At 37.6% G+C, this 25782-nt stretch overlaps 1 protein-coding gene across 4 annotated transcripts in view; it reads left to right on the top strand.

The window, feature by feature from the left end:
* ASB3 (ankyrin repeat and SOCS box containing 3) overlaps window positions 1-25782 on the top strand; it is a 234162-nt gene that overhangs the window by 33987 nt on the left and 174393 nt on the right. For 3 of the 4 annotated variants that reach the window (XR_011491912.1, XM_070478325.1, XM_070478332.1), the window contains exon 3: window positions 5020-5178. Coding sequence is in view for 3 of the 4 variants with exons in the window: in XM_070478325.1 (XP_070334426.1) it covers window positions 5020-5178 (159 nt within the window). In the remaining variant the exon portion in view is untranslated. Of the gene's footprint in view, window positions 1-5019; window positions 5179-15699; window positions 15895-25782 lie in introns of those variants that run through there. The other variant, XM_070478336.1, reaches the window with a different exon arrangement.

The raw sequence follows: 25782 nt of genomic DNA, 5'->3' as shown, positions 1-25782 counted from the left end.
CAGAGTACATCATGAGAAACACTGGGCTGGATTAAGCACAAGCTGGAATCAAGTTTGCTGGGAGAAATATCAATAACCTCAGATATACAGATGACACCACCCTTACGGCAGAAAGTGAAGAAGAAATAAAGAGCCTTTTGATGAAAGTGAGAGAGGAGGGTGCAAAACTGGGCTTAAAACTCATCTTTCAGAAAAGGAAGATCATGGCAAATAGTCCCATCATTTAATGGCAAATAGATGGGGCAACAGTGGAAACAGTGACAGACTTTACTTTTTTCGGGGGCCAAAATCACTGCAGACGGTGACTACATCCATGAAATTAAAAGACGTTTGCTCCTTAGAAGAAAAGTTATGATCAACCTAGACAACATGTTAAAAAGCAGAGACATTACTTTGCCAACAAAGGTCTGTCTAGTCAAACCTATGGTTTTTCTAGGAGCCATGTATGGATGTGAGAATTGGACCATAAAGAAAGCTGAGTGCTGAAGAATTGATGTTTTTGAACTGTGGTGTTGGAGAAGACTCTTGAGAGTCCCTTGGACTGCAAGGAGATCCAACCAGTCCATCCTAAAGGAAATCAGTCCTGAATATTCATTTGAGGGACTAATGTTGAAGCTGAAACTCCAATACTTTGGCCATCTGATTTGAAGAGCTGACTCATTTGAAAAGACCTTGATGCTGGGAAAGATTGAAGGTGGGTGGAGAAAGGGACGGCAGAGGATGAGATGCTTGGGTGACATCACCAACTCATTGGACATGGGTTTGAGTAAACTCTGGAAGTTGGTGATGGACAGGGAGGCCTGGTGTGCTGCGGTTCATGGGGTTGCAAAGAGTTGGACATGACTGAGTGACTGAACTGACTGACTAACTGATGGAGAAAAGAAACAGGATTTTCAGAGGGTACGAAGTGTGTATATGACTTGTTATAGCAGATGGCGACATTTTTGGTCTCAGTCTTTGAGTTTAGTTGTTCTGTATGGTTGGAACTAATGTCCAAAATTCATTAGATTTGGTTATCTGATTCACTAACTGGAAAAATCAAACTAAAATGAAGCAAAAGGTCTGTTTAACCTATATGGTTATCTGATTCACTAACTGGAAAAATCAAACTAAAATGAAGCAAAAGGTCTATTTAACCTATTAGTCACTTTCAGAAATGTTTTCTGAATTCCCCTGGCTCATACCTTAAAGTCCATACTTTATTCAGGTCCTCTTCCTTCTAGAGAAAGATTATAATTAGAACTTTTCTGAGTGATTCAAATTAAAAAAAAAAAAGACCAGTGGGGAATGGTAACTGACTACATTGTAAAAGTCTAGCTAGCCAAAAGTCTGTTCTGTACATCTGTGTCTCTTGACTCTGTGGGAGAAGGTGAGGGTGGGATGTTTCGAGAGAACAGCATTGAAACATGTATATTATCTAGGGTGAAACAGATCACCAGCCCAGGTTGGATGCATGAGACAAGTGCTTGGGCCTGGTGCACTGGGAAGACCCAGAGGGATTGGGTAGAGAGGGAGGTGGGAGGGGGGATCGGGATGGGGAACACATGTAAATCCATGGCTGATTCATGTCAATGTATGACAAAAACCACTACAATATTGTAAAGTGATTAGCCTCCAACTAATAAAAATAAATGAAAAAAAAAAAGTCTAGCTAGCATACAGTTTCACATAAGGAGGTATTTTTAAAGTGATGGTGACCTATGAATATTTCTAGTCTTGAAGAGTGAAGTGAAGATTCTTCTGCTATTGATGATAGCAGAATCTTCATATCTGTACCAGTTAACCTGGTATTGTAGGTTAATCTTAAAAGTTTCCAAAGCAGGTTTGACATTTCTGTCGTTCTTTATACTTGCTATACCCCTGTCTTATATGATTCATAATTCTTTTGTCCTTTGTGGCTCAGCTCTTACATATGTGTCTTTTATTATATAATTTCTGCCTTCTTGAACTTCATCTAATATTAGTGAACTGTCAGAGATTCCTAAAGCATTCTATTAGTGCACTAAAGTATGCAGGTGCTCAGGCCTAGACAAAATAACGGAAGAGTCTTAAACGGTGAGAAAGGCTTTGGCTTACCATCATTTTGGATCCAGAATCTAGCCTAGAAATCAGTCATACATGGCCTTCTCATTCAAGCTGGAGAACACTCAAGTGTAGTATGGATTACTTAGACATTTAATATGCATATATGTAAGTATTTTATATATATATATAAATATATTTCACTTTAGCTTTCTGTATAAAGTAGTAGCACAGATTACAAATTTGCTTTTCTTCTTTCTTGTATTGGAAATTTGGTGTAATTGATATTGACAGTTAATCATGCTGTTTTATATTAAACCATTTGCTGACTAAAGGTTACTTAAACTTTTGTAATTAATTATAACGTTATGAACAAGTGCTTTTATGTGGCCAGTATATGATCTCAGTGCTTTTATTAGTTCATATTAAGAAAATATTACGCTGTTATACTGGGTATGATAACAGATATTAGAAATCCTTAGATAAATAAGGCAATTTAGCTTAGTGAATAAGAATATGTATTCAGGGTTTTTGCAGTCGCTGTCAAGACTATCATGACAGAGTAAGAGAACTGGCTCAACTTTGAACATACCGATAGTGAGAATATATAGTCAAGGAACAGAGTGAGGAGATTCATGAATGGAAAACCACTAAGAGGGGTTATCAGGGTAGGGGGTTTCTTGCTAAACTGACTTAGCAGGATTTTTTCTGAAACTGAGCTAGGGATGCCAAAGATACGACTGGGGAGCTTGGGGCTGGGGACGAGGTCTAGACCTATTCAAGAAGAAGGCTCAGAAGAGACTGGCTAAAGTTTTGTCAAGGAGAGGGTCATTGTCACTCCCCAGCCTCCTGACCGGCCTCCCTTCAGGTCCTCCTGCTCTCTGTTCTCCTTCCACATAAGGAGTATTCTTCACTGCCTCCCCTTCCCCAGTACCTGCTCATCACTGAGATGTCAGCTCATGGGTCCCCTGCCTTCAAAAGTCTTCGTTGATCTCACAGACCTCAAGCTAGGTCTTCCTAACTAAAGATCACGCAGAAACTGTTAGACTATCTCCTGCATTAACAGAGTTTAGGATGGGGAATCTATTACAATCTCAGCCTGTTGTCACAGAGGCATCACCACCACTGGAGGGTCTGTGAGCAGAGCATGAATACAGATGACTGGTAAACTGCTTGAGTATTTGTTTAAAAGTGTTAATGAAAATTGCTTATTACACTATTTTGCAATTTAAAGATAAGAGTGAAAAATTGTAAGATTCAAAACCAAATTAATGTGTTGCTTTGAACTCTTAGTTCATGTCAAGCTCTACAGCTATGTCAATATCTGCATTAATTTAAAAAGTACTCCTGGGTGGATTCCCTCATGTTTTGTAGAATGTTTTTGTTAATAACAACTAATATAATTAAGTTTAAGGGGAAAAAAAAGTTGTGTTCAGATGGACCACATTATTCTATTATTCTAAGTTTAACACATGGTTTAATTTTTAAAGTCTAGGCTCCGCTCAATATTCTTCTTGTTTTATTTTTCTAAATTCTTTGTTATTCTTATCTACTCTCCCCAACCCTTATCAACGTGAGTCACTTTACTATTATAAAACCAGTCAATCAAGTAACATTCAGCTCTGTTAACATTTTGCTTAGAATTAAATTTATTATTATTTTGGGAAGAATCAGCATCTCTATCATGTTGAAATTTTCTTTTGGGGAGCTATTTATGTATCTGTATTGAACCTATATCTATATAGGTTCTATAGAAAATTTCAACATATATAGAAATAGATTATAGTTTTTTTTTAATTTGTTTATTTGGCTGTACCAGGTTTTAGTTGTGGCATGCAAATTCTTAGAGCGTGTGGGACCTAGGTCCCTGACTAGGGATTGAAACCAGGCCCCCTGCATTGGGATTGCGGAATCTTAGCCACTGGATCACCAGGAAGTCCCTTAACGTGATAGTTTTGTGCATAGCTGAATAAATGTCCGTTTCTGACTAATCTGGGGAACACTTTCTTTGTGATAGAAATTTTTAAAATATAACTACTCTTATCTTGCCATTTAGTTGTATATCTTATAAAGTTGGAGACTTTTTTTTATTTATGTTATAGCTTAGACCCCCAGTTTCAGTAGTGAGTTAATGATTATAAGAATTACTTAACACTGATGATGATTTTAGTCAGGAGCATTAATTTTAATTCTGATATTTCAAGAAAGATATTACTTAAAGCTTTTAAAATTTGTCTACTTTTTGTTTTTATCAATGCTCTCAGAAATGCCTTCCTCAGTCACCTTTACAGCCCATCCCTCTATTGTGGGTTTAGAATCTGATTGTTTTGGAAGCAAAGTAAGAAAGTCACTTACTATTACCTTTTGTTGTGGAGTTTCAGAAAGTTTAATGTGGACATTATTTCCATAACTTGAATGTTACCAAAACTTAGAGATTTTCCTAACAAACCCCAGAAAACTTAAAGTCACTTAATTCATAAGTTCTTTATAAATTGTACAGTTCAATTTCTTTGGCGTACATTTTATTATTTTAGAAATGCAGTCTTCATTAATGATTAGAATATAGTTTTAGCTTAGAAAAGATGTATTTTAAACTGCCTTCGTCTTATTAGTTGAGTGCAAAGAAATAATGCTATGGATGAGACCATTTTCCTCATGGAAATTAGGAAATTAAAAAAAATCAAATTTATTAATATTTCAGTAAATCTCAAATCTTGCTCTTATATTTCCTTTTAATTCCTGCCACTCTGTTTCCCCCAATTACAAAAATAGAGGAGAAAATGAGTATGTGGGCAGAATCTGTGTTAAGATTACTGGAGAGCTGTTTACACTGTGACCCTTATAGAACTTTTTCTTGGTTTTCTAGAGATTTAAACTATAAGACCTCCCATTTATCGTTACTTTTTAATATTTTATTAAATTCTTCTTAGAATCTTTGCTTTTCATTCCCAAGAAATAGAAGTGATATCTTCTAATTGATAGTTTATTCTTTCATAGATTCATCTGAGAACTACATCAAGACAAAGACTTTTGAGGGCTTCTGTGCATTACATCTTGCTGCAAGTCAGGGACATTGGAAGATCATACAGATTCTTTTAGAAGCTGGGGCAGATCCGAATGCAACTACTTTAGAGGAAACCACACCACTGTTTTTAGGTGACGTATGTTATTTGTGGTACAGATAACAATTTTTATTTTTTTAATTTTATATTTTGCTTAAGAAACTAAGCCAGATTTTCCCTCAAGCTGTTGTACTTATGGTAAATATTATATTGCCATTTCTTTGATTTTGAAACCAGAAAGGTGTTTTTAAATGTTCTTCTTCATTTTCTACCCTTGAGTGATAGCATCTGGAAATAGTCTTTTCTGGGGGGAGGATATCATTAAATGTCTGTTTAAAGTTGTAAATCTTTTTGAAATTGTAGTCACCATGATTGTTCTCAGTGTTGTTCTGAAGACTAGGTAGAATTTAAATTGTAGCAGTAGTTGCATGGTTACCTGTGAATGTTTTATGTTTAATGCTTCTGTGTTTCCTTAGCATTAAAAAATTAAGGTTTTATGGAAGAAATTAATGGGCTAAATCTTTAATGCCAGTTAATTTGTTGCCTATATGGATCACTATTCAGAGTTATTCCTTTATGGTCTGTTTTTTAATTCGTTAAGAACAGAGGCCAAATTGTAAAGGGCATACTTCCAGTACTTGTCTTTTATTCTTCCCTCCTTGTCTTTCATCATATTTGTCTTCAGGCACACTGTGGTCCATAAAGTTTAGTGGAACATGAGAAAATTAAGAGAATAAAATATATAGAATCAAAGTATTTGTACTATAGTTTGGTCCTGCCACATGTTATTTGTTAGTTCACTTATTTACTGTATGATTCAGTTTCTTCACTTACAAAATGAGAGTAATAGTACCTACCAAGTCTTTATTAGGCTGCAAATGTCTATGAAAATAATTTTTTCCTTGTGAATTTAAAAATACATATTCTTAAAATTTGTGTTCAGTAGAATTCATTCTTTTTAATGAACAGTTGTATGAGTTTTGATGTATGTATAAAAATGTGTTATGACAGTGACAATCAAGACACAGAAGAGTTCATCACCTTCCAGAATTTCACCATATTTCCTATTTTTATCAGCGTTCCCTCCTAACTTCACGCCTGCAACCACTGATCTGTTTTCTGTTTTCATCCCTGTATTTTGCTCTTTTTTTTTTTGGCCATGCTGTATGGTTTGGGGGAATCTAAGTTCCCTGACCAAGGATTGAACCTGGGCCATGGCAGTGGAAGCCCAGAGTCCTAACCACAGTACTACCAGGGAACGCTCCTGTAGTTTGCTTTTTAACAGAATGTCATAAATATATGGGCTTCCCTGGTGACTCAGACGTAAAGAATCCACCTGCAATGTGGGAGACCTGGGTTCAATCCCATGGTTGGGAAGAGCCCCTGGAGGAGGGCATGGCAACCCACTCTAGTATTCTTGTTTGGAGAATCCTCATGGACAGAGGAGCCTGGTGGACTGTAGTCCATGGGGTCACAAAGAGTGGAACAACTGAGTGACTAAGTCCATAAATATATATGAAATAATACAACATGGGACTTTTGAGACTGACTTCTTTCACTTAGCATACTGCTTTTGAGATTCATACTTATTGTTGCATGTATCAATAATTCTTTAATTTATTGCTAAGTAGTATTCCATTGTACGAGTGTGCCACAGTGTATCCATTTACCAACTGATGGACATTTGAATTGTGATTTTCAGTGTTCAGTGATTATGAATAAATTGCTGCAAACTTTTGTATGTAGGTTTTGTTTTAAATATAAGGTTTCATTTCTCTTAATTAATATTTAGGATTGTTAGGTCATGTGGTAAGTATATATTTAACTTTGGATAAATTTGGAAGTGAAGTGAAGTGAAGTCACTCAGTTGTGTCTGACTCTGCAACCCCATGGACTGTAGCCTACCATTCTCTTCCGTCCATGGGATTCTTCAGGCAAGAATACTGGAGTGGATTGCCATTTCCCTCTCTAGGAGATCTTCTCGACCCAGGGATTGAACCCAGGTCTCCTGCTTTGTAGGCAGACGCTTTACTGTCTGAGCCACCAGGGAAGTCCAAGTATATATTTAACTTTGGAAAAGCTTGGGAATTTCTTACAAAGTGACTTTACCATTTTGCATTCTCTCCAGTAATGTTTGAGTTTCAGCTGCCCCACATCCTTACCATGTCACTTGGAATTGACAGCTTTTTCTTTTGCTTTTTTTACATTTTAGTCATTTTAATAGGAATTAGTGGTATCTCATTGTGATTTTAATTTGTATTTTTCCTGATTGCTAATGACATTGAACATCTTTTCTTGTGACTATTTGTCATTTTTCCTTTTTTTTCCCTATTCTGTTGTTAGACAAAAGTGTGTTTTGTTTTGAAATAATTTCAGATTTATGGAAATAACATTACAGAGATTCTTATATACCTTTCACCCTAAATTTGTTCTTTTGCCTTTGTCCACTGTATCATTTTTTCTCACTGTATACCCATATGTTGTTTATTGGAAGCATTTTTAGATTAAATTATACACATAAAGCTTCTTTACCTACTTTTGTGTGAACTTCCTAGAGGCAGTGAAATTCTTTTATTTATCTGCCATAAAATAATCAAGATCAGGAAGTTAACATTGATGCAGTACTTTGTTTAATCTACCGATTGTATGTAATTTGCAGATTTCTCAGTTTTGCTAGTTGTTCCACTACTTTCCCTTTTAGCAAATTTTTTTTATTGGTTCAGGATCAGTCCAGGATTATTTTTTATATTTAGATGTTATATAGCCTCCTGTAACAGTTTTTCAGTCCTTATCTTTTATGATTTTAACATTTTTTGAAGAGTTCAGGCGATTTGTTTTGTAAAATGTCTTTCAGTTTGGATTTTTCTCATGTTTTTTCTTGGTAAAGTGCAGGTAATGTATTTCTCCAGGAATACCAGGGAAGTGAAATGATAGTGCATTTTATCAGGAAGAAAATGATCCAATACTGATGCTATTAACTTATAAAAGTGTTTTGAATATGTGATATATACTATTATGAAGATGTTTTATGGAAGCCTTGCTGTAATATGATTTGTGTTTCCTGAGGGGGAGGTTACTTTTATATAAAGTTTCTTTTTTTTTTCTCCACATTCACATTTGATCCACCTTGAGTATTCTGTACAACTACATAGAAAGCTTAAGCTTTCAATGGGCTTGCTATGTGCAATCTTTATTCCAGTTGTTATCTTCAAAAAATCTAAAATATACATGTGAACAAAATGAACTAGAGCCTGTCAGAGATGAAGGATGAAGAGTATTAAAAGAGGGAAACAAAAGTCACTCTGGGATGACAGGGGAAGGTATCATGTGTAGAGTACTGTATTAATAGTAACAATAATATTTATTTAGCAGTAGATGAGTTATTTTACACTGTGATTCTATGAAATATGTACTATTATTTCAACTCTCACAGATGAGGTAATGTAAAAACACTGTATTTTAGAATCAGGAGTGCTGTATATAAGTTTTGATCTAGCTGTCGTCTGTGTATTGGTTAGAATAGTGTTTCCTGAGTTGATTCAGTGAGCTAATACGTGTTCATTGATGGAAGGATTCCAGATCAACATACATTTGAGAAATGCTGTGTCTTGTATTCCCCAATGCAGAAAAACAGAAAACAGTAGCCATGTAGTTTTATGTGTCTAGTCTGTTGTATCCGCTGTGCTCCATGTTATCCTGTTTTAGTATCTTCAAAGTTCTTATCACTGGCTGCAGTTATTTATTTGCTACTTTATCAACTCCCCTCATTAGAAAGAATGTTCCATGAGAGCAGGGATTTTATCTTGTTCATTCTCCTAACTCCCAAACTTAGATCAGAGGCTGGGATACCATAAAGTGAAAGTGAAAGTTGCTCAGTCATGTCCTACTCTTTGCAACCCCATGGACTATACAGTCCCTGGAATTCTCTAGGCCAGAATACTGGAGCGGATGGCCTTTCTTTTCTCCAGGGGATCTTCCCAACCCAGGGATCAAACCGGGGTCTGCCTCGTTGCAGGCGCATCCTTTACCTGTTGAGCCTCAAGTGAAGCCCAAGGGGAGCCTTACCAGCTGAGCCAGTAAGTTGCAGTGGAAGGTAAAACCAGAGGTCTCTGAGATGGTTTCTCAAAAACATCGCTTGTTTTAACTTTAATCCTGAAATGTTAGTTTGATCACTTAGTTTACAGTTTCAAAATATAATAGTCCCATTTATGAAATTCAGTAATTATTATGTAAGTATCTGGAGCAAATTGGAGATGCAGAGTTTTTAGTGATTTATATTTCAGGATATAGTTGTGTTAGTCGCTCAGTCATGTCTGACTCTTGTGCAACCGCATGGACTATAACCCACCAGGCTCCTCTGTCCATGGAATTCTTTAGGCAAGAATACTGGAGTGGGTTGCGTTCCCTTCTCCAAGGGGTCTTCCCAACCTAGGGATCGAGCCCAGGTCTCCTGCATTGCAGACAAGTTCTTTACCATTTGAGCCACCGGGGAAGCTCCTACTAAATATAAATATTTAGTGATTTATATTTCAGGATATAGTTAACTTGCAATTTTTATGTTAATGAAGGAAGAGTTATCAAGATAATTCAAGCCAGCAAATAACTTTTAATCACTTATTTTCAGTAATTTATTAGGATTTATTTAGTTTACATAAATCCTATACATTCTATGAAGTTAAATAAGATATATTTAGTTTCTTTGGCAGGAAATTTTCCACCCTAATTGTGTTTTATATTGGGTAATACAAAAATATTTTGACTTAAGCAGAGATTTTAAACCAAGGAGATGTAGTACATAGAGTACTTCTACATGCTCAAGTACTGCATCAGTTGTGTTAGATTCTTGTTTGGAAGTAGGGAAGTAGAGTATTTTTTAAAAAGGAAGAGGAAAGGAAAAGTACAAGCCTGAGCTTTTGCAAAAACATAGTGATGAAAATGGATATATGACTCTCCAATTAGGTTTTTTTTTTAAAAATTTTTTATTGGAGGATAATTGCTTTACAGTATTGTACTGGTTTCTGTCATCTATCAACAGAAATCAGTCAGAGGGATTCATGTATCTCCTCCCTCTCGCACCTCCCTCCCATCTCCCACCCCATCCCGCCCCACTAGGTTGTCACAGAGCACTGGGTGGAGCCCACGTCACTGAGCAAATCCCCACTGACTGCCTGTTTTACACATGGTAATATACATGTTTTAGTGCTGTTCTCTCAAGTCATCCTGCCCTCTCCTTCTCCCACTGAGTTCAGAAGTCTGTTCTTCATGTCTGTGTATCATTTTCTTCCCTGTGTGTAGGATCGTCAGTACCATCTTTCTGATTCCTTGTATATGTGTTAATACTTAAGATATTTGTCTCTTTCTGACTTACTTCACCCTGTACAATAGGCTCTAGGTTTATCCACCTCATTAGGACTGACGTGAATGCATTCTTTTTTTATAGCTAAGTAATGTGCCGTCATATATCCTCCTCATGGGTAGTTGGATGGCATCACCAATGAAACTGACATAACTTGGACAAACTCTGGGAAACGGTGAGGGACAGGGAAGCCTGACGTGCTGCAGTCCATGGGGTTGTGAAGAGTTGGACATTACTTGACAACTGAAGAACAACAATGTTCCATTGTATATATGTACCACAATTCTGTATCCATTCATCTGGCAAGGACATCTGTGTTGTTTCTATGTCCTAACTTTTGCAAAAAGTGCTTTGAAGAACTTTGGGGTACATGTGTCTCTTTCAGTTATGGTTTTCTCAGGGTATATGCCCAGGAGTGGGATTGTTGGGTCATATGGTAATTCTGACTTCTCAGGTGGCACTGGTTGTAAAGAACCTGCTTGCTAGTGCAGGACATAAGAGATGCGAATTTGATCCCTGAGTCAGAAAGATCCCCTGGAGGAGGGCATGGCAGCCCACTGCAGTATTCTTCTCTAGAGAATCCCATGAACAGAGGAGCCTGGAGGGCTACAGTCTGTAGCGTTGCAAAGAGTCAGACATGATGGAAGCGACTTAGCATGCACACGCACACATGCATGGTAGTTCTAGTTTTTTTTTTTTTTTTTAAGGAATGGCCATACTGTTCTCCATAGTGGTTGTATCAGTTTACATTCTCACCAACAGTGCAAGAGTGTTTCCTTTTCTCCACATCCTCTCCAGTATTAATTGTTTGCAGATTTCTTAATGATGGCCGTTCTGACAGATGTGAGGTGATACCTTGTTGTAGTTTTGATTTGCATTTCTCCAATAATGAAGGTGAAAGAGGAGAGTGAAAAAGTTGGCTTAAAGTTCAACATTCAGAAAACTAAGATCATGGCATCCAGTCCCATCACTTCATGGCAAATAGATGGGGAAACAGTGGACACAGTAGCTGACTTTATTTTTCTGGGTTCCAAAATCACTGCAGATGGTGACTGCAGCCATGAAATTAAAAGATGCTTACTCCTTGAAAGGAAAGTTATGACCAGTCTAGACAGCATATTAAAAAGCAGAGACATTACTTTGTCAACAAAGGTCCGTCTAGTCAAGGCTGTGGTTTTTCCAGTGGTCTTGTATGGATGTGAGAATTGGACTATAAAGAAAGCTGAGTGCCGAAGAATTGATGCTTTTGAACTGTGGTGTTGGAGAAGACTCTTGAGAGTCCCTTGGACTACAGGGAGATCTAACCAGTCCATCCTAAAGGAGATGTCCTGGGTGTTTGTTGGAAGGACTGATGTTGAAGCTGAGACTACAATACTTTTGCCACCTGATGTGAAGAGCTGACTCATTTGAAAAGACCCTGATGTTGGGAAAGATTGAGGGCAGGAGGAGAAGGGGACGACAGAGGATGAGATGGTTGGATAGCATCACCAACTCAATGGACGTGGGTTTGGGTGGACTCTAGGAGTTGGTGATGGACAGGGAGGCCTGGCATGCTGCGAAACATGGGGTCGCAAAGAGTCGGACACGACTGAGCAACTGAACTGAACTAACTAACGAGCAGTGTTGAGCATCTTTTAATGTGTTTACCAGCCAGTTGTATGTCTTCTTTCAAGAAATATCTGTTTAGGTCTTCTGTCTATTTTTTGGTTGGGTTGTTTTTCTGGTATTGATTTGCATGAACTGCTTGTGTATTTTAGAGATAATCCTTTGTCAGTTGTTTTGTTTGCAATTGTTTTCTCCTGTTCTGAGGATTGTCTTTTAGTCATTGTTTCCTTTGTTGTGCAAAAGCTTTTAAGTTTAATCAAGTCCCATTTGTTTACTTTTTGTTTTTGTTTCAGTTACTCTAGGAGGTGGGTCAAAAGGGTCTTGCTGTTAGTATGTCAAAGAGTGTACTGTATATATTTTCCTCTAAGTGCTTTATAGTTTTTGGCCTTACATTTAAATCTTTAATCCATTTTGAGTTTATTTTTGTGTTTGGTGTTAAAAAGTGTCCTTGTTTTATTTTTTTTAACATGTAGCTGTCCAGTTTTCCCAGCACCACTTTTTGAAGAGGCTTTTTTCCATTGTATAATCTGCCTCCTTTGTCAAAAATAAGGTGCCCGTAGGTGTGTGTGTTTATCTCTGGGGTTTCTGTCGTGTTCCATTGGTTTGTAATTCTGTTTTTGTGCCAGTACCATACTGTCTTAATGACTGTAGCTTTGTAGTAGAGTCTGAAGTCAGGAAGGTTGATTTCTCCAGCTTCATTCTTCTTTCTCAAAATTGCTTTGGCTATTCAGGGTCTTTTGTGTTTCCATACAAATTGTGAAATTTTTTGTTCTAGTTTGTGAAAAATACCATTGGTAGTTTCATAGGGATTTCATTGACTCTGTATATTACTTTGGGTAGAATAGTCATTTTCACAGTTTTGATTCTTCTGATCCAAGAATATGGTATATTTCTCCATCTGTTTGTGTCACCTGGGTTTTCTTTCATCAATGTCTTGTAGTTTTCTGCATACAGGTCTTTTGTCTCCTTAGGTAGATTAATCCCTTGGTATTTTACTTTTTTTGTTGCATTAGATGTTTCTTTAGTTAGGTGATCTGGGCTCTAGTGTCTGCTCTGCACCATAAATAATAAGACAAATTTTAGTAATCTGCTTTGCTTGCCCCTATCTTTCTCCCTCTTTCTCCCTCTTTAAAATTACTGTAGTGATCTGTGTTTCACTCTATAATGGAAGAGTTTTTTGTTTTTTAATTAATAGAAAATCCAGAACGCTTCAAGATTTGAACCAAACTATGGAAGATAATTTCTTGATGAGGAAGAGTTGTTGGGCCACCTGGACTTAAAGTGAGAAAGAGAACTGCCCATGTAGTATAGCTCCTTTCCCCATCTGTAGGGTTGTCTTCCAAAGTTGTTCATTGCTGAAACTTCGGAGTATGTTGCCTCTTCCCCCAAGGGAAGCTTATATTCCCCTTGCATGTCGTTGTACCTATCCTGTGGCTCAAAGTGAACTTAAACTGAATGATCAATGGATAGAAATTGAATACAGAATTATGAAAACTGCAGGTAGCTGGAAAAGTCATCAACATCAATGGTGTGTCACTATGATTGAACTGAAGGCTGAATGCAGAGAGTTAGAAAATTTATTACCCCACTGTTTGTAATGGGAATGTCTTCCCTATACAAAACTCACCAAGATTTTCATAAAATTGAGTTTGGAAGGAAGATTTTCAGTTTGATGGCAGTAAGAATTAAATTGAGAAAACCCCACAAGAAAGGGTCAATTTACCAAACATCTCTGTATCTTTCCACATGACAATTTTTCTTTTTCTTTTTTCATTTATTTTTATTAGTTGGAGGCTAATTACTTTACAACATTGCAGTGGTTTTTGTCATACATTGACATGAATCAGCCATGGATTTACAAATATTCCCCATCCCGATCCCCCCTCCCACCTCCCTCTCTACCCGATTCCTCTGGGTCTTCCCATTGCACCAGGCCCGAGCACTTGTCTCATGCATCCAGCCTGGGCTGGTGATCTGTTTCGCCCTGGATAATATACATGTTTCAATGCTGTTCTCTTGAAACATCCCACCCTCGCCTTCTCCCACAGAGTCCAACATTCTGTTCTGTACATCTGTGCTTCTTTTTCTGTTTTGCATATAGGGTTATCATTACCATCTTTCTAAATTCCATATATATGTGTTAGTATACTGTATTGGTGTTTATCTTTCTGGCTTACTTCACTCTGTATAATGGGCTCCAGTTTCATCCATCTCATTAGAACTGATTCAAATGAATTCTTCTTAATGGCTGAGAATATTCCATGGTGTGTATGTACCATAGCTTCCTTATCCATTCATCTGCTGATGGGCATCTAGGTTGCTTCCATGTCCTGGCTATTATAAACAGTGCTGCGATGAGCATTGGGGTTCACGTGTCTCTTTCAGATCTGGTTTCCTCAGTGTGTATGCCCAGGAGTGGGATTGCTGGGTCATATGGCAGTTCTATTTCCAGTTTTTTAAGGAATCTCCACACTGTTCTCCATAGCGGCTGTACTAGTTTGCATTCCCACCAACAGTGTAAGAGGGTTCCAAACTCTTCCAGAAAATTGCAGAAGAAGGTAAACTTCTGAACTCACTCTATGAGGCCACCATCACCGTAATCCCAAAACCAGACAAAGATGCCACAAAAAAAGAAAACTACAGGCCAATATCACTGATGAACATAGATGCAAAAATCCTTAACAAAATTCTAGCAAACAGAATCCAATAACATATTAAAAAAATCATACATCATGACCAAGTGGGCTTTATCCCAGGAATGCAAGGATTCTTTAATATCTGCAAATACACCACATTAACAAATTGAAAGATAAAAACCATATGATTATCTCAATAGACGCAGAAAAAGCCTTTGACAAAATTCAACATCCATTTATGATTAAAACTCTCCAGAAAGCAGGAATAGAAGGAACATACCTCAACATAATAAAAGCTATATATAACAAACCCACCGCAAACATTGCCCTCAATGGTGAAAAATGAAAAGCATTTCCCCTAAAATCAGGAACAAGACAGGGGTGCCCACTCTTGCCCTTACTATTCAACATAGTTTTGGAAGTTTTGGCCACAGCAGTCAGAGTAGAAAAAGAAGTAAAAGGAATCCAGATAGGAAAAGAAGTGAAACTCTTGCTGTTCGCAGATGACAGTTTTTCTTATAGAACATCATTTGCTATGTGCAACTTAAAGTTTATGTTTAACAAGGAGTCTGCCCTTTATTTTTTTCCTTGCCTTCTTTCCCAGCTACTTTTCCCTTGCTTCATAAATTCATTCACAGTAAGTATTCTAAGAATAGATTTGTAAAACTGCTTTGGAAATAAGAATACCTTTATTTATAAATATAGAAGATTCTAAGTGAAAATATAGCTGATTATGTAGGAAATAGGTTTTCTCTTTATTTTGCTAAATTTAAAACAACACTGATAAATTGGAAGCTAAAATCCAACCTACTGTGACTTCATGGGACAGTTCTCTGTGATAACTGCACAGCATGCCGTTTTGGCTTTTGATGGATCATTTTTCATTTTTTGTTCTTCAGAGTCTGCTTAGTCTGTGTAACCTTCAACGTTAAACATAACCTTCAACATATTTATTAATAAAGTGTTTTATAAACAGTGTTATGTGAGCCTGCCTATTTCAATGTGTATGTATGCTCAGTCATGCAGCTGTTGCAACCCCATGGACTGTAATCCACCAGGCGCCTCTGTCCATGGAATTCCCCAGGAAAGAATACTGAAATGGGTCGCCACTTTCTCCTCCAGAGTTTCTTCTTGATCCAGGGATCGAACCCGCCTCTTCTGTGTCTCCTGCGTTGGCAAGAGGATTCTTTATCACTGAGCCTCTTGGAAAGAGGTGCCTATTTCAATATTAAATATATAAAATGTGTCATACTTAAGCTCATGTGGCCTATCCTTTGATTTGGTTGGTATATTCCAGAGTTAAACAAACCAACCTAGATTTCACTTTTCACTTGTATTTTTATGGATCAGTGATCATTCATAGAGTTATTTTTTGAGGTGCTTTGAATTTTGAGGTTTAGCGTTCATATATTTAATATTAATTAAAACTTAATCTTTGGAGTTATTTTTAGATCTTTAAATAGAATGATTAATCATCTTCCTCAAGGATTGTAACCTAAGCATTTTTGTTTGAGGGCATGTTCTTGAAAAGAGAAGTTTGAGTTTTCTCAGGTTTGAAGTATGGCTGTTCACTGAAAGGTTACATTTTTAAAATGTTAATTTCTTGTTCTGTTTACTTTCTTGATGAAACTTTTTTATTGGTTTATATTATACTCTTCTTTTAAGACTATTTCTTTTTGTTCCTTAAGGTAAGCAGTTGTAAAACTAGTATACTATCTTTCTTGTGTTACTTCGTATAATTAAATGTATTTATGCCATCTGTCTTCTTATCAGTCATGTTTGATTGTTAAACTTCCAGCTTTTAAAAATGAAGAAATCAGTATCCTTGTATTCTCCTTGTGTAACTCTCTTTTTTCTGTCCTTTTCCAAATTTCATTAGTTATGTTGTATTATGTTGTCAGTGGCAATAACATACTGGCATCTTAATTCTTTCATTTTATTTTATTCCTATAGTTCTATGATTAAATAGCTTAGAAGTTTGTCAGCAGTTATTTTGCCATGATTTTTCCAGTCTTGCTTGGTTAACTAAATTCTTTTCTTTAATAGAGTCATCTAAAAGGACCCATGAAGATAATATTCCTCGAATTCTTTCATATTCATAATTGAATAATGATTTTATTTATTTTTAAGTTATTTTTGGCTGTGTGGCTCGACTTGTGGGATCGTAGTTCCCTGACCAGTGACTAAAATGGGCCCTCAGCAGTGGAGTGTGGAGTTCTAACTGCTGGACCACCAGGGAATTACATGATTTTATATTTATATAGCAGTTTGATTAGGTAAATTTGGGACACATTTTCTTTGCAAAACTTTGTAGTGAAAATGTATTATGTTCTAGGGTTGAAGTTGGAGGCCTCTGATTTTCTTCTCTTTTTAGTGGCAGTATTTTTGTTTCTTTCAGAGTTTTCTAAGACATGGAATGTTGTTTCAATATTTATTTTAGTAAGTCTTTCTGTAATTATATCTTTAAATATTTGCTCTGTTCTTATGATGGTCTTCTTGGGCTCCAGTTATTCATTTATTGTTTGTCCTATCTTTTTCATATCTATTATTTACTCTAAACCTTTTTTGTTTATTTTTACTTTTCCTGCTTTGTTCCTTTTCAGAAATGTCCGTTTTCTCTAGTATTTTTACAGTTTCAGTTGTATTCTATAATAACTTAATTTCTCTCAGGTCTTTACTAAATTGTCCAGGTTTATATCACATTAGCTATTATCTACTTATCTTTTACCTGAGCACTTATATCTCAGTTCAGTTCAGTTCAATCGCTCAGTCATTTCTGACTCTTTGCGACCTCATGGACTACAGCACGCCAGGCCTCCCTGTCTATCACCAACTCCCAGAGTTTACTCAGACTTCTGTCTGTTGAGTCAGTGATGACACCAACCATCTCATCTTATGTTGTCCCCTTCTCCTCCTGCCTTCTTCTCTTGTGTTGTTGGAAGAGGGTATTTGCTGTGACCAGTGCGTTCTCTTGGCAAAACTCTTATTAGTCTTTGCCCTGCTTCTTCTCTACTCCAAGGCCAAATTTGCCTGTTACTCCACGTGTTTCTTGACTTCCTGCTTTTGCATTCCAGTCCCCTATAATGAAAAGGACATCTTTTTTGGGTGTTAGTTCTAGAAGGTCTTGTAGGTCTTCATAGAACTGTTCAACTTCAGCTTCTTCAGCGTTACTGGTCGGGGCATAGACTTGGATCACTGTGATATTGAATGGTTTGCCTTGGAAACAAACAGATCATTCTGTCATTTTTGAGATTGCATCCAAGTACTGCATTTCAGTCTCTTTTGTTGACTATGATGGCTACTCCCTTTCTTCTAAGGGATTCCTGCCCACAGTAGTAGATAGAATGGTCATCTGAGTTAAATTCACCCATTCCAGTCCAGTTTAGTTTGCTGTTTCCTAAAATGTCACCATTCACTTTTGCCATCTCCTGTTTGACCACTTCCAATTTGCCTTGATTCATTTACCTAATGTTCCAGGTTCCTATGCAATATTGCTCTTTACAGCATTGGTCCTTGCTTCAATCACCAGTCCCATCCACAACTGCGTATTGTTTTTGCTTTGACTCCATCTCTTCTTTCTTTCTAGAGTTATTCTCCACTGATCTCCAGTTGTGCCTTTTAATACCTACTTCACTTTTTTCCTTTTTAAAATTTACAGCAAAACGTTTAGCCACAGTTTTCATTCATTTTCTGGCAGTATTTTTTTTTCCATTTATTTTTATTAGTTGGAGGCTAATTACTTTACAATATTGTAGTGGTTTTTGCCATACATTGACATGAATCAGCCATGGATTTACATGTGTTCCCCATCCTGAACCCCCCTCCCACCTCCCTCCCCATTCTGTCCCTCTGGGTCATCCCAGTGCACCAGGCCCGAGCACTTGTCTCATGCATCCAACCTGGACTGGCGATCTGTTTCACACTTGATAATATACATGTTTCAGTGCTGTTCTCTCAGATCATCCCACCCTCGCCTTCTCCCACAGAGTCCAAAAGTCTGTTCTATATATCTGTGTCCCTTTTTCTGTCTTGCATATAGAGTTATCGTTACCATCTTTCTAAATTCCATATATATGCATTAGTATACTGTATTGGTGTTTATCTTTCTGGCTTACTTCACTCTGTATAATGGGCTCCAGTTTTATCCGTCTCATTAGAACTGATTCAAATGTATTCTTTTTAATGGCTGAGTAATATTCCATAGTGTATATGTACCACAGCTTTCTTATCCATTTGTCTGCTGATGGGCATCTAGGTTGCTTCCATGTCCTGGCTATGATAAACAGTGCTACGATGAACATTGGGGTACACGTGTCTCTTTCAATCTGGTTTCCTCGGTGTGTATGCCCAGGAGTGGGATTGCTGGGTCATACGGCAGATCTATTTCCAGATTTTTAAGGAATCTCCACACTGTTCTCCATAGCGGCTGTACTACTTTGCATTCCCACCAACAGTGTAAGAGGGTTCCCTTTTCTCCACACCCTCTCCAGCATTTATTGCTTGTAGACTTTTGGATAGCAGCCATTCTGACTGGCGTGTAATGGTACCTCATTGAGGTTTTGATTTGCATTTCTCTGATAATGAGTGATGTTGAGCATCTTTTCATGTGTTTGTTAGCCATCTGTATGTCTTCTTTGGAGAAATGTCTGTTTAGATCTTTGGCCCATTTTTTGATTGGGTCATTTATTTTTCTGGCATTGAGCTGTGGGAGTTGCTTGTATATTTTTGAGATTAATCCTTTGTCTGTTGCTTCATTTGCTATTATTTTCTCCCATTCTGAAGTCTTTCTTTTCACCTTGCTTATAGTTTGCTTTGTTGTGCAAAAGCTTTTAAGTTTAATTAGGAAGTATTTTTATAATGAGAGTTTTGTGTTTTTGTTGTTGTTTTGGTCTACCAGTAGTTTTTCCCGTAACTTTCTTCCCCCTCTTTGGTGTCTTTAATAGATGTGTGTTTGTTCCTTTGTGATAACTTCTCTGGAAATGTGAGTTTTTGCTCAGGTTTCACCTTTGTTTCAGGAGATTTTTCATAGGATGGAACTTGAGCCACATTCCACGCTGACTAAAATTTCTTTTGACTTATGGTTTTCGGAGAAGGCGCTGGCGACCCACTCCAGTACTCTTGCCTGGAAAATCCCATGGACAGAGGAGCCTGGTAGGCTACAGTCCATGGGGTCGCGAAGAGTTGGACACGACTGAGCGACTTCATTTTCGCTTTTCACTTTCATACATTGGAGAAGGAAATGGCAACCCACTCCATTCTTGCCTGGAGAATCCCAGGGACGGGAGCCTAGTGGGCTGCTGTCTTTGGGTCACACAGAGTTGGACACAACTGATGCCACTTAGCAGCAGCAGCAGCAGCATGGTTTTTGGGTATGAATTCATTTGTTGTTCAGTTCCTCAGTCATGTTTGACTCTTTGTGATCCCATGGACTGTAGTACACCAGGCTTTCCTGTCCTTCACTATCTCCCAGAGTTTGCTCAGACTCATGTTCATTGAGTCAATGGTACCATCCATTCTTCTCATCTTCTTTTGTCCCCTTCTCTTACTGCCCTCAATGCCTTCCCAAAAGCATCATGATCATTTTAGAAAAGGCAGAGGAACCAGAGATCAAATTGCCAACATTCATTGGATCATCAAAAAAGCTCTAGAGTTCCAGAAAAACATGTATTTCTGCTTTATTGACTATGCCAGTGCCTTTGACTATGTGGATCACGACAAACTGTGGAAAATTCTTAAAGAGATAAGAATACCAGACCACCTGACCTGCCTCTTGGGAAACCTGTATGTAGGTCAGAAAGCAACAGTTAGAACTTGACATGGAACAACAGACTGGTTCCAAATTGGGAAAGGAGTATGTCAAGGCTGTATATTGTCACCTTGTTTATTTAACTTATATGCAGAGTACATCATGAGAAATGCTGGGCTGGATGAAGCACAAGCTGGAATCAAGAATCCTTGGAGAAATATCAATAACATCAGATATGCAGATGACACCACCCATAAAGAAGAACTAAATTAGCCTCTTGATGAAAGTGAAGGAGGAGAGTGAAAAGTTGGCTTAAAACTCAACATTCAGAAAACTAAGATCATGGCATCTGGTCCCATCAGTTCATGGCAAATAGATGGGAAAACAGTGGAAACAGTGACAGACTTTATTTTCTTTGGCTCCAAAATCACTGTAGATGGTGATTGCAGCCATGAAATTAAAAGATGCTTACTCCTTAGAAGAAAAGTTATGACCAACCTAGATAGCATATTAAAAAGCAGAGACATTACTTTGCTGACAAAGGTCCATGTAGTCAAAGCTATGGTTTTTCCAGTAGTTATGTATGGATGTGAGAGTTGGACCATAAAGCTGAGCACTGAAGAATTGATGCTTTTGAACTGTGGTGTTGGAGAAGACTCTTGAGAGTCCCTTGGACTTCAGGGAGAACCTACCAGTCCATCCGAAAGGAAATCAGTTCTGAATATTCATTGCAAGGACTAATGCTGAAGGTGAAACTCCAATATTTTGGCCACCTGATACAAAGAGTTGACTCATTTGAAAGGACCCTGATGCTGGGAAAGATTGAAGGCGGGTGGAGAAGGGGACGGCAGAGAATGAGATGGTTAGATGGCATCACCGGCTCAATGGACATGAGTTTGGGTAAACTCTGGAAGTTGGTGATGGATAGGGAGGCCTGGTGTGTTGCAGTCCATGGGATCGCAAGGAGTCGGACATGACTGACTGACTGAAGTGAAGTTAACTGAAGTTTTCCAATGAGTGAATTCATGTAGCCATTATCTTTTGCTGCTTAGGTGGTATAGGCAGCTGTGGGGTTTTTACAAGGCAGCTTCACTTCTGTGCTACCCAGACAGACTACTCCTGCAAGTGTAGCAGTTTTGTGTGATTCCTTATTTAGACCCAGCTCTTCTGACTTTGAGATTTCAACTCTGTACATAAGTTTTCTTCCTTCCAGTTCATGAATCTTATTCCTCTGCTGAACATTTATGTTTTGCCCCTCAGAGGAGCCTCTGTCCCACCTCTGAGAAGTTTACTTTGCTGGCTGCTTGTGAGATGTGCAGTTGACACTTTCTCCCCTTCTTCCCACAAGTACCCATGATCAACCTCTGTTGATTTGAATGCTCCTGCCTATTTTTGATCTGAAGTTTTAGTAGAATTTGTAGTTTTGCTAAAAATGGCAGAATGTGTTTTTCTTATTTTCTTTGCTGATTTTGGATTAATTGCTCTTTAAGCTTTCTAAGAAGAGTAAGGGGAACTGCTTTATCCACAATATTAAAAGTGAAATCCATATTTTTAAAGTAAGACAAAAGTTCTTGATGTCAGTATTTTGTATAGTTTAATATTCTAGTATATGGTAGAAATAGACTTAAATGAGCCATCCTTACCCTATCCTGCTCATACAATGCAATCTCTGTTCTCTTTAGATACCACAGAGCAGTGCTACTCAAAAATGTCAGTCTGTTGATAAGGGGCTTGAGCCATAATGTAAACAGTGATTTACATTTGTACAGACTTCCTTCATCAAAACAGTTTTCTTTCAAGAAAAATGTCAGCTGAACTAAACAGTATGTTTTAAGGACATAATTGATTTATGTTCTAGTGAAATTTCTCATTTTGTTGAGGACTGATAACAGTTGGCAGATCAAGAGGCTGTGAACAGTATTGAGTAGCACTGCTGAACAGTATGGATGTGTGGCTGTCGGATGGAATGATCACATAGTTCATGCAATTGTTCCTTTATTTATGATGATTATTGCCACTGGCCAATTAATTGTGTAATGAACATCACCGGTTAGCATGGCTGAAATAAAAGTGTTGCTTCTCTGTAATTAGGAGTCCTTGGGATGAGGGATGTTTTGCCATATACTTTTCCTTTGCTAGGGACTCCTCAGTGTAGTGATTTATTTCTCTTTAAGCCATACTGTGGAGATCATGCAGAGGTGGCTCCTGTAAGGAGGATACTGCTTTATGAGTATTTCAAGGACGTGAATTGGATGATTATAAAGGGTTGTAGAATTCACTGATATAATTCTGGATGAATATGTAAGTTTAAAGATGTGTTATATAAATTAAATGTTTCTCTCAGCTCTGTTGGTGGGGAGACATGTGGAGAAATAATAAAATAGTGGAATTTTAGTTTTTTGTCTCCTAAGACTCCATGTGATTGAAAGATGTGCTTTTCTGGATATGGTCTCTGTTGTCTAATTGCCCATTTGGCTTCTCTGTATCAGAAATAGAGACATACAATTTGATTGGGGTACTTTTCATAAGCTTTGTTATTAATATATTCCTAACATAATAAACTTCAGAGAAGGCAATGGCAACCCACTCCAGTACTCTTGCCTGGAAAATCCCATGGATAGAGGAGCCTGGTAGGCTGCAGTCCATGGGGTCGCTAAGAGTCGGACACAACTGAGCGACTTCACTTTCACTTTTCATTTTTATGCATTGGAGAAGGAAATGGCAACCCACTCCAGTGTTCTTGCCTGGAGAATCCCAGGGCCGGTGGAGCCTGGTGGGCTGCCCTCTATGGGGTCACACAGAGTCGAACATGACTGAAGTGACTTAGCAGCAGCAACATAATAAACTTTGTCTGTGAGGTCATGGTTTTTCCCATCAGTATACATTTTTAAGATTGTTAGTTATTGGGAGACACCAGGTCCTTTATAAGAAGTGAACTTTTGATTATAACTTTAGAAAAAAAATCTCTGAGCAATAAAATACTACATTTTAGACTGAAGATTGGCTTCTCTTGTGGCTCAGCTGGTAAAGAATCCACCTGCAATGTGGGAGACCTGGGTTCCAACCCTGGGTTAGTTTTGCTTTTTAATTTTATGTCAGTTTAGTAGTTCTCCCTTATGTGTGGAGCATATGTTGTTCTAAGATCACCAGTGGATGCTGGAAACTTCAGACTATACCAAACCATGTGTGTACTGTTTTTTCCTATAAATGTATACCTATGATAAACTTTAATTTAAATTAGGCCCAGTAAGAGATTAATAGGCTTCCCTGGTGGCTTAGCTGGTAAAGAATCTGCCTGCAATGCAGGAGACCTAGGTTCAGTCCCTGGGGTTGGGAAGATCCCCTGCAGAAGGGAAACAGTACCCACTTCAGTTTTCTGGCCTGGAGAATTCCATGGACTATAGTCCATGGGGTCTCAAAGAAGTCGGACACGGCTGAGCGACTTTCCCTTTCACTTCTCAGACTAAAGATTCATGGCCAAGACACAATATAGAAATATATTTGATTATATAGGGAAAGTGCTTGAAACTATGTATATATCTTTAATGGGAAAGTCTTACTTTGTAACTATTCTGATTACAAAATTTGTTTTTTTGCATCTCCAACTTTATTTTTTGTATTTGCATTTAATTTTTTTAACACTGCAAATATTTTGTATTGGAGTATAGCCGATTAACAGTGTTGTGATAGTTTCGTGATCGGTGAAGGGACTCAGCCATACGTATACATGTATCCATTCTCCCTCAAACCCCCACCCCCATCCAGACTGGCACATAACATTGAGCAGAGTTCCATGTGCTATACAATAAGGTTTTGTTAGTTATCCCATTCTGATTATAAACTTTAATTATGAGGTAAATACCTGTGGGTAGTCCAACTTACCCAGTGGCATTTTTGAAATAATTTTCCATCTTTGCCAGTCACTTTATTAAAGTGAAAGTTTGAAACTAACATGTGTCATCAGTGGCGTTAGTATAGTACTTTGCTGTCGGAATAGGTAATCTTAGAAAAACATAAAATCTGAGGTTATAGAATTCATAGGATGAATTCGCAGCAGTGGAAAAAAATTTATTTTTCATTGCAGTCTAGATTCTGTTCTAGTGCCACCAGATGTCAGTGTAACCACAGGACGAGAGAAATACACAGTAGATAAAATTGTTGCAGATATTCTTTTTTGCTTTGTGAAAGAGATAGGGAAAAGGTTTACTCAAATTAGATAAGCAATGGAAATTATTTTATTGTTGAATTGTATAGAAAAATGAAGTGCATAATGGAGAATAGATCCAGAACTTTAGAGTGTAGATGCAGTTAAAAATTCATGTATAAATCAAATGTACTAATATATAGGTAATCTCTGACCCCTCAAAAATCACCAATGGACAGCCTGTGGTTAAACTGTTCTATACCGCCTTACTGATCATGATATTTCTCAGTAGAATTTGTGGTCAAAATCTGAGCCTCAAGATGAAAGAGTACATTTCTAGCTTATAGATGTAAAACTCAACTCACTACGATTTTTGCGTTTGGTACAGAACTTGTCTACAGGAATTCCTTAGAACACAGTGCCACTTTAGGCATTTTTCCAAAAGAGCATTCAGTAGGATAATCACATTTTTAAAAGTCCTTCCTTTAGAAATTTATATTTTAATGAATGCTGCATTAAATAATGATCATTGCTTGCTATTTTTAGTTCGAGTTTCTTATTCCTAGATTTATTACTTACATTTTGTATAGTTCTTTATTTCTTACCCTGTTTCTCCCAGATGAAGATACTGTGTTGAGTCCACGTGTTCATGAATCTTGGTGTGGGCCTCTGACGGCACTTGGTGTGCTCCATGCTGCAACTGAGTTTTGATTTTGGTTAGAAGTTTTATGTGCGGCTGCTTCCATTTCCTTGATTTCTTCTTTTCAATAATACTTGATATTCAGGTTATGTTATCCCAGATGACTTCTTTTTCCCTGTTAAATATAGGAAATGGAAAAACTGTGTTTCTTCAACAGTAGAAATGTCTCCCTAGAAATTAGTGCAGGAAATGATGTTCTCATATCCTTTTTGCTTTCTTAGACTTCAGTTTGTACAGGTTTCTTCAGCACAGTAGTCTGACCTGTTGTGGGAGGAGCAGTGTCCCTGTCCTCAGAGCTTCTGGTTTTTCTTTTCTGCTGTCTCAGCTAGCGTCTTATAGACAAAATCTGTTTGGATTGAAGAAAGGAAAGCCTTTCTCCCCTCTCTCTGTGTACCCCAGGCACTCTGAGCTCTGTCTTCGAAATGAGTTTTTTTCATCTTTATTCTTTATCCTTGAACTCTGGTCCCTGTTGGATGCCAGTGTAATATCACCTGTGATTCTACTTTCTTTT

The sequence above is a fragment of the Odocoileus virginianus genome, chromosome 2, assembly GCF_023699985.2.
Source record: "Odocoileus virginianus isolate 20LAN1187 ecotype Illinois chromosome 2, Ovbor_1.2, whole genome shotgun sequence".
In the NCBI taxonomy this organism is placed as follows: domain Eukaryota; kingdom Metazoa; phylum Chordata; class Mammalia; order Artiodactyla; family Cervidae; genus Odocoileus; species Odocoileus virginianus.
This window is presented reverse-complemented; position numbering and strand designations above follow the sequence as displayed.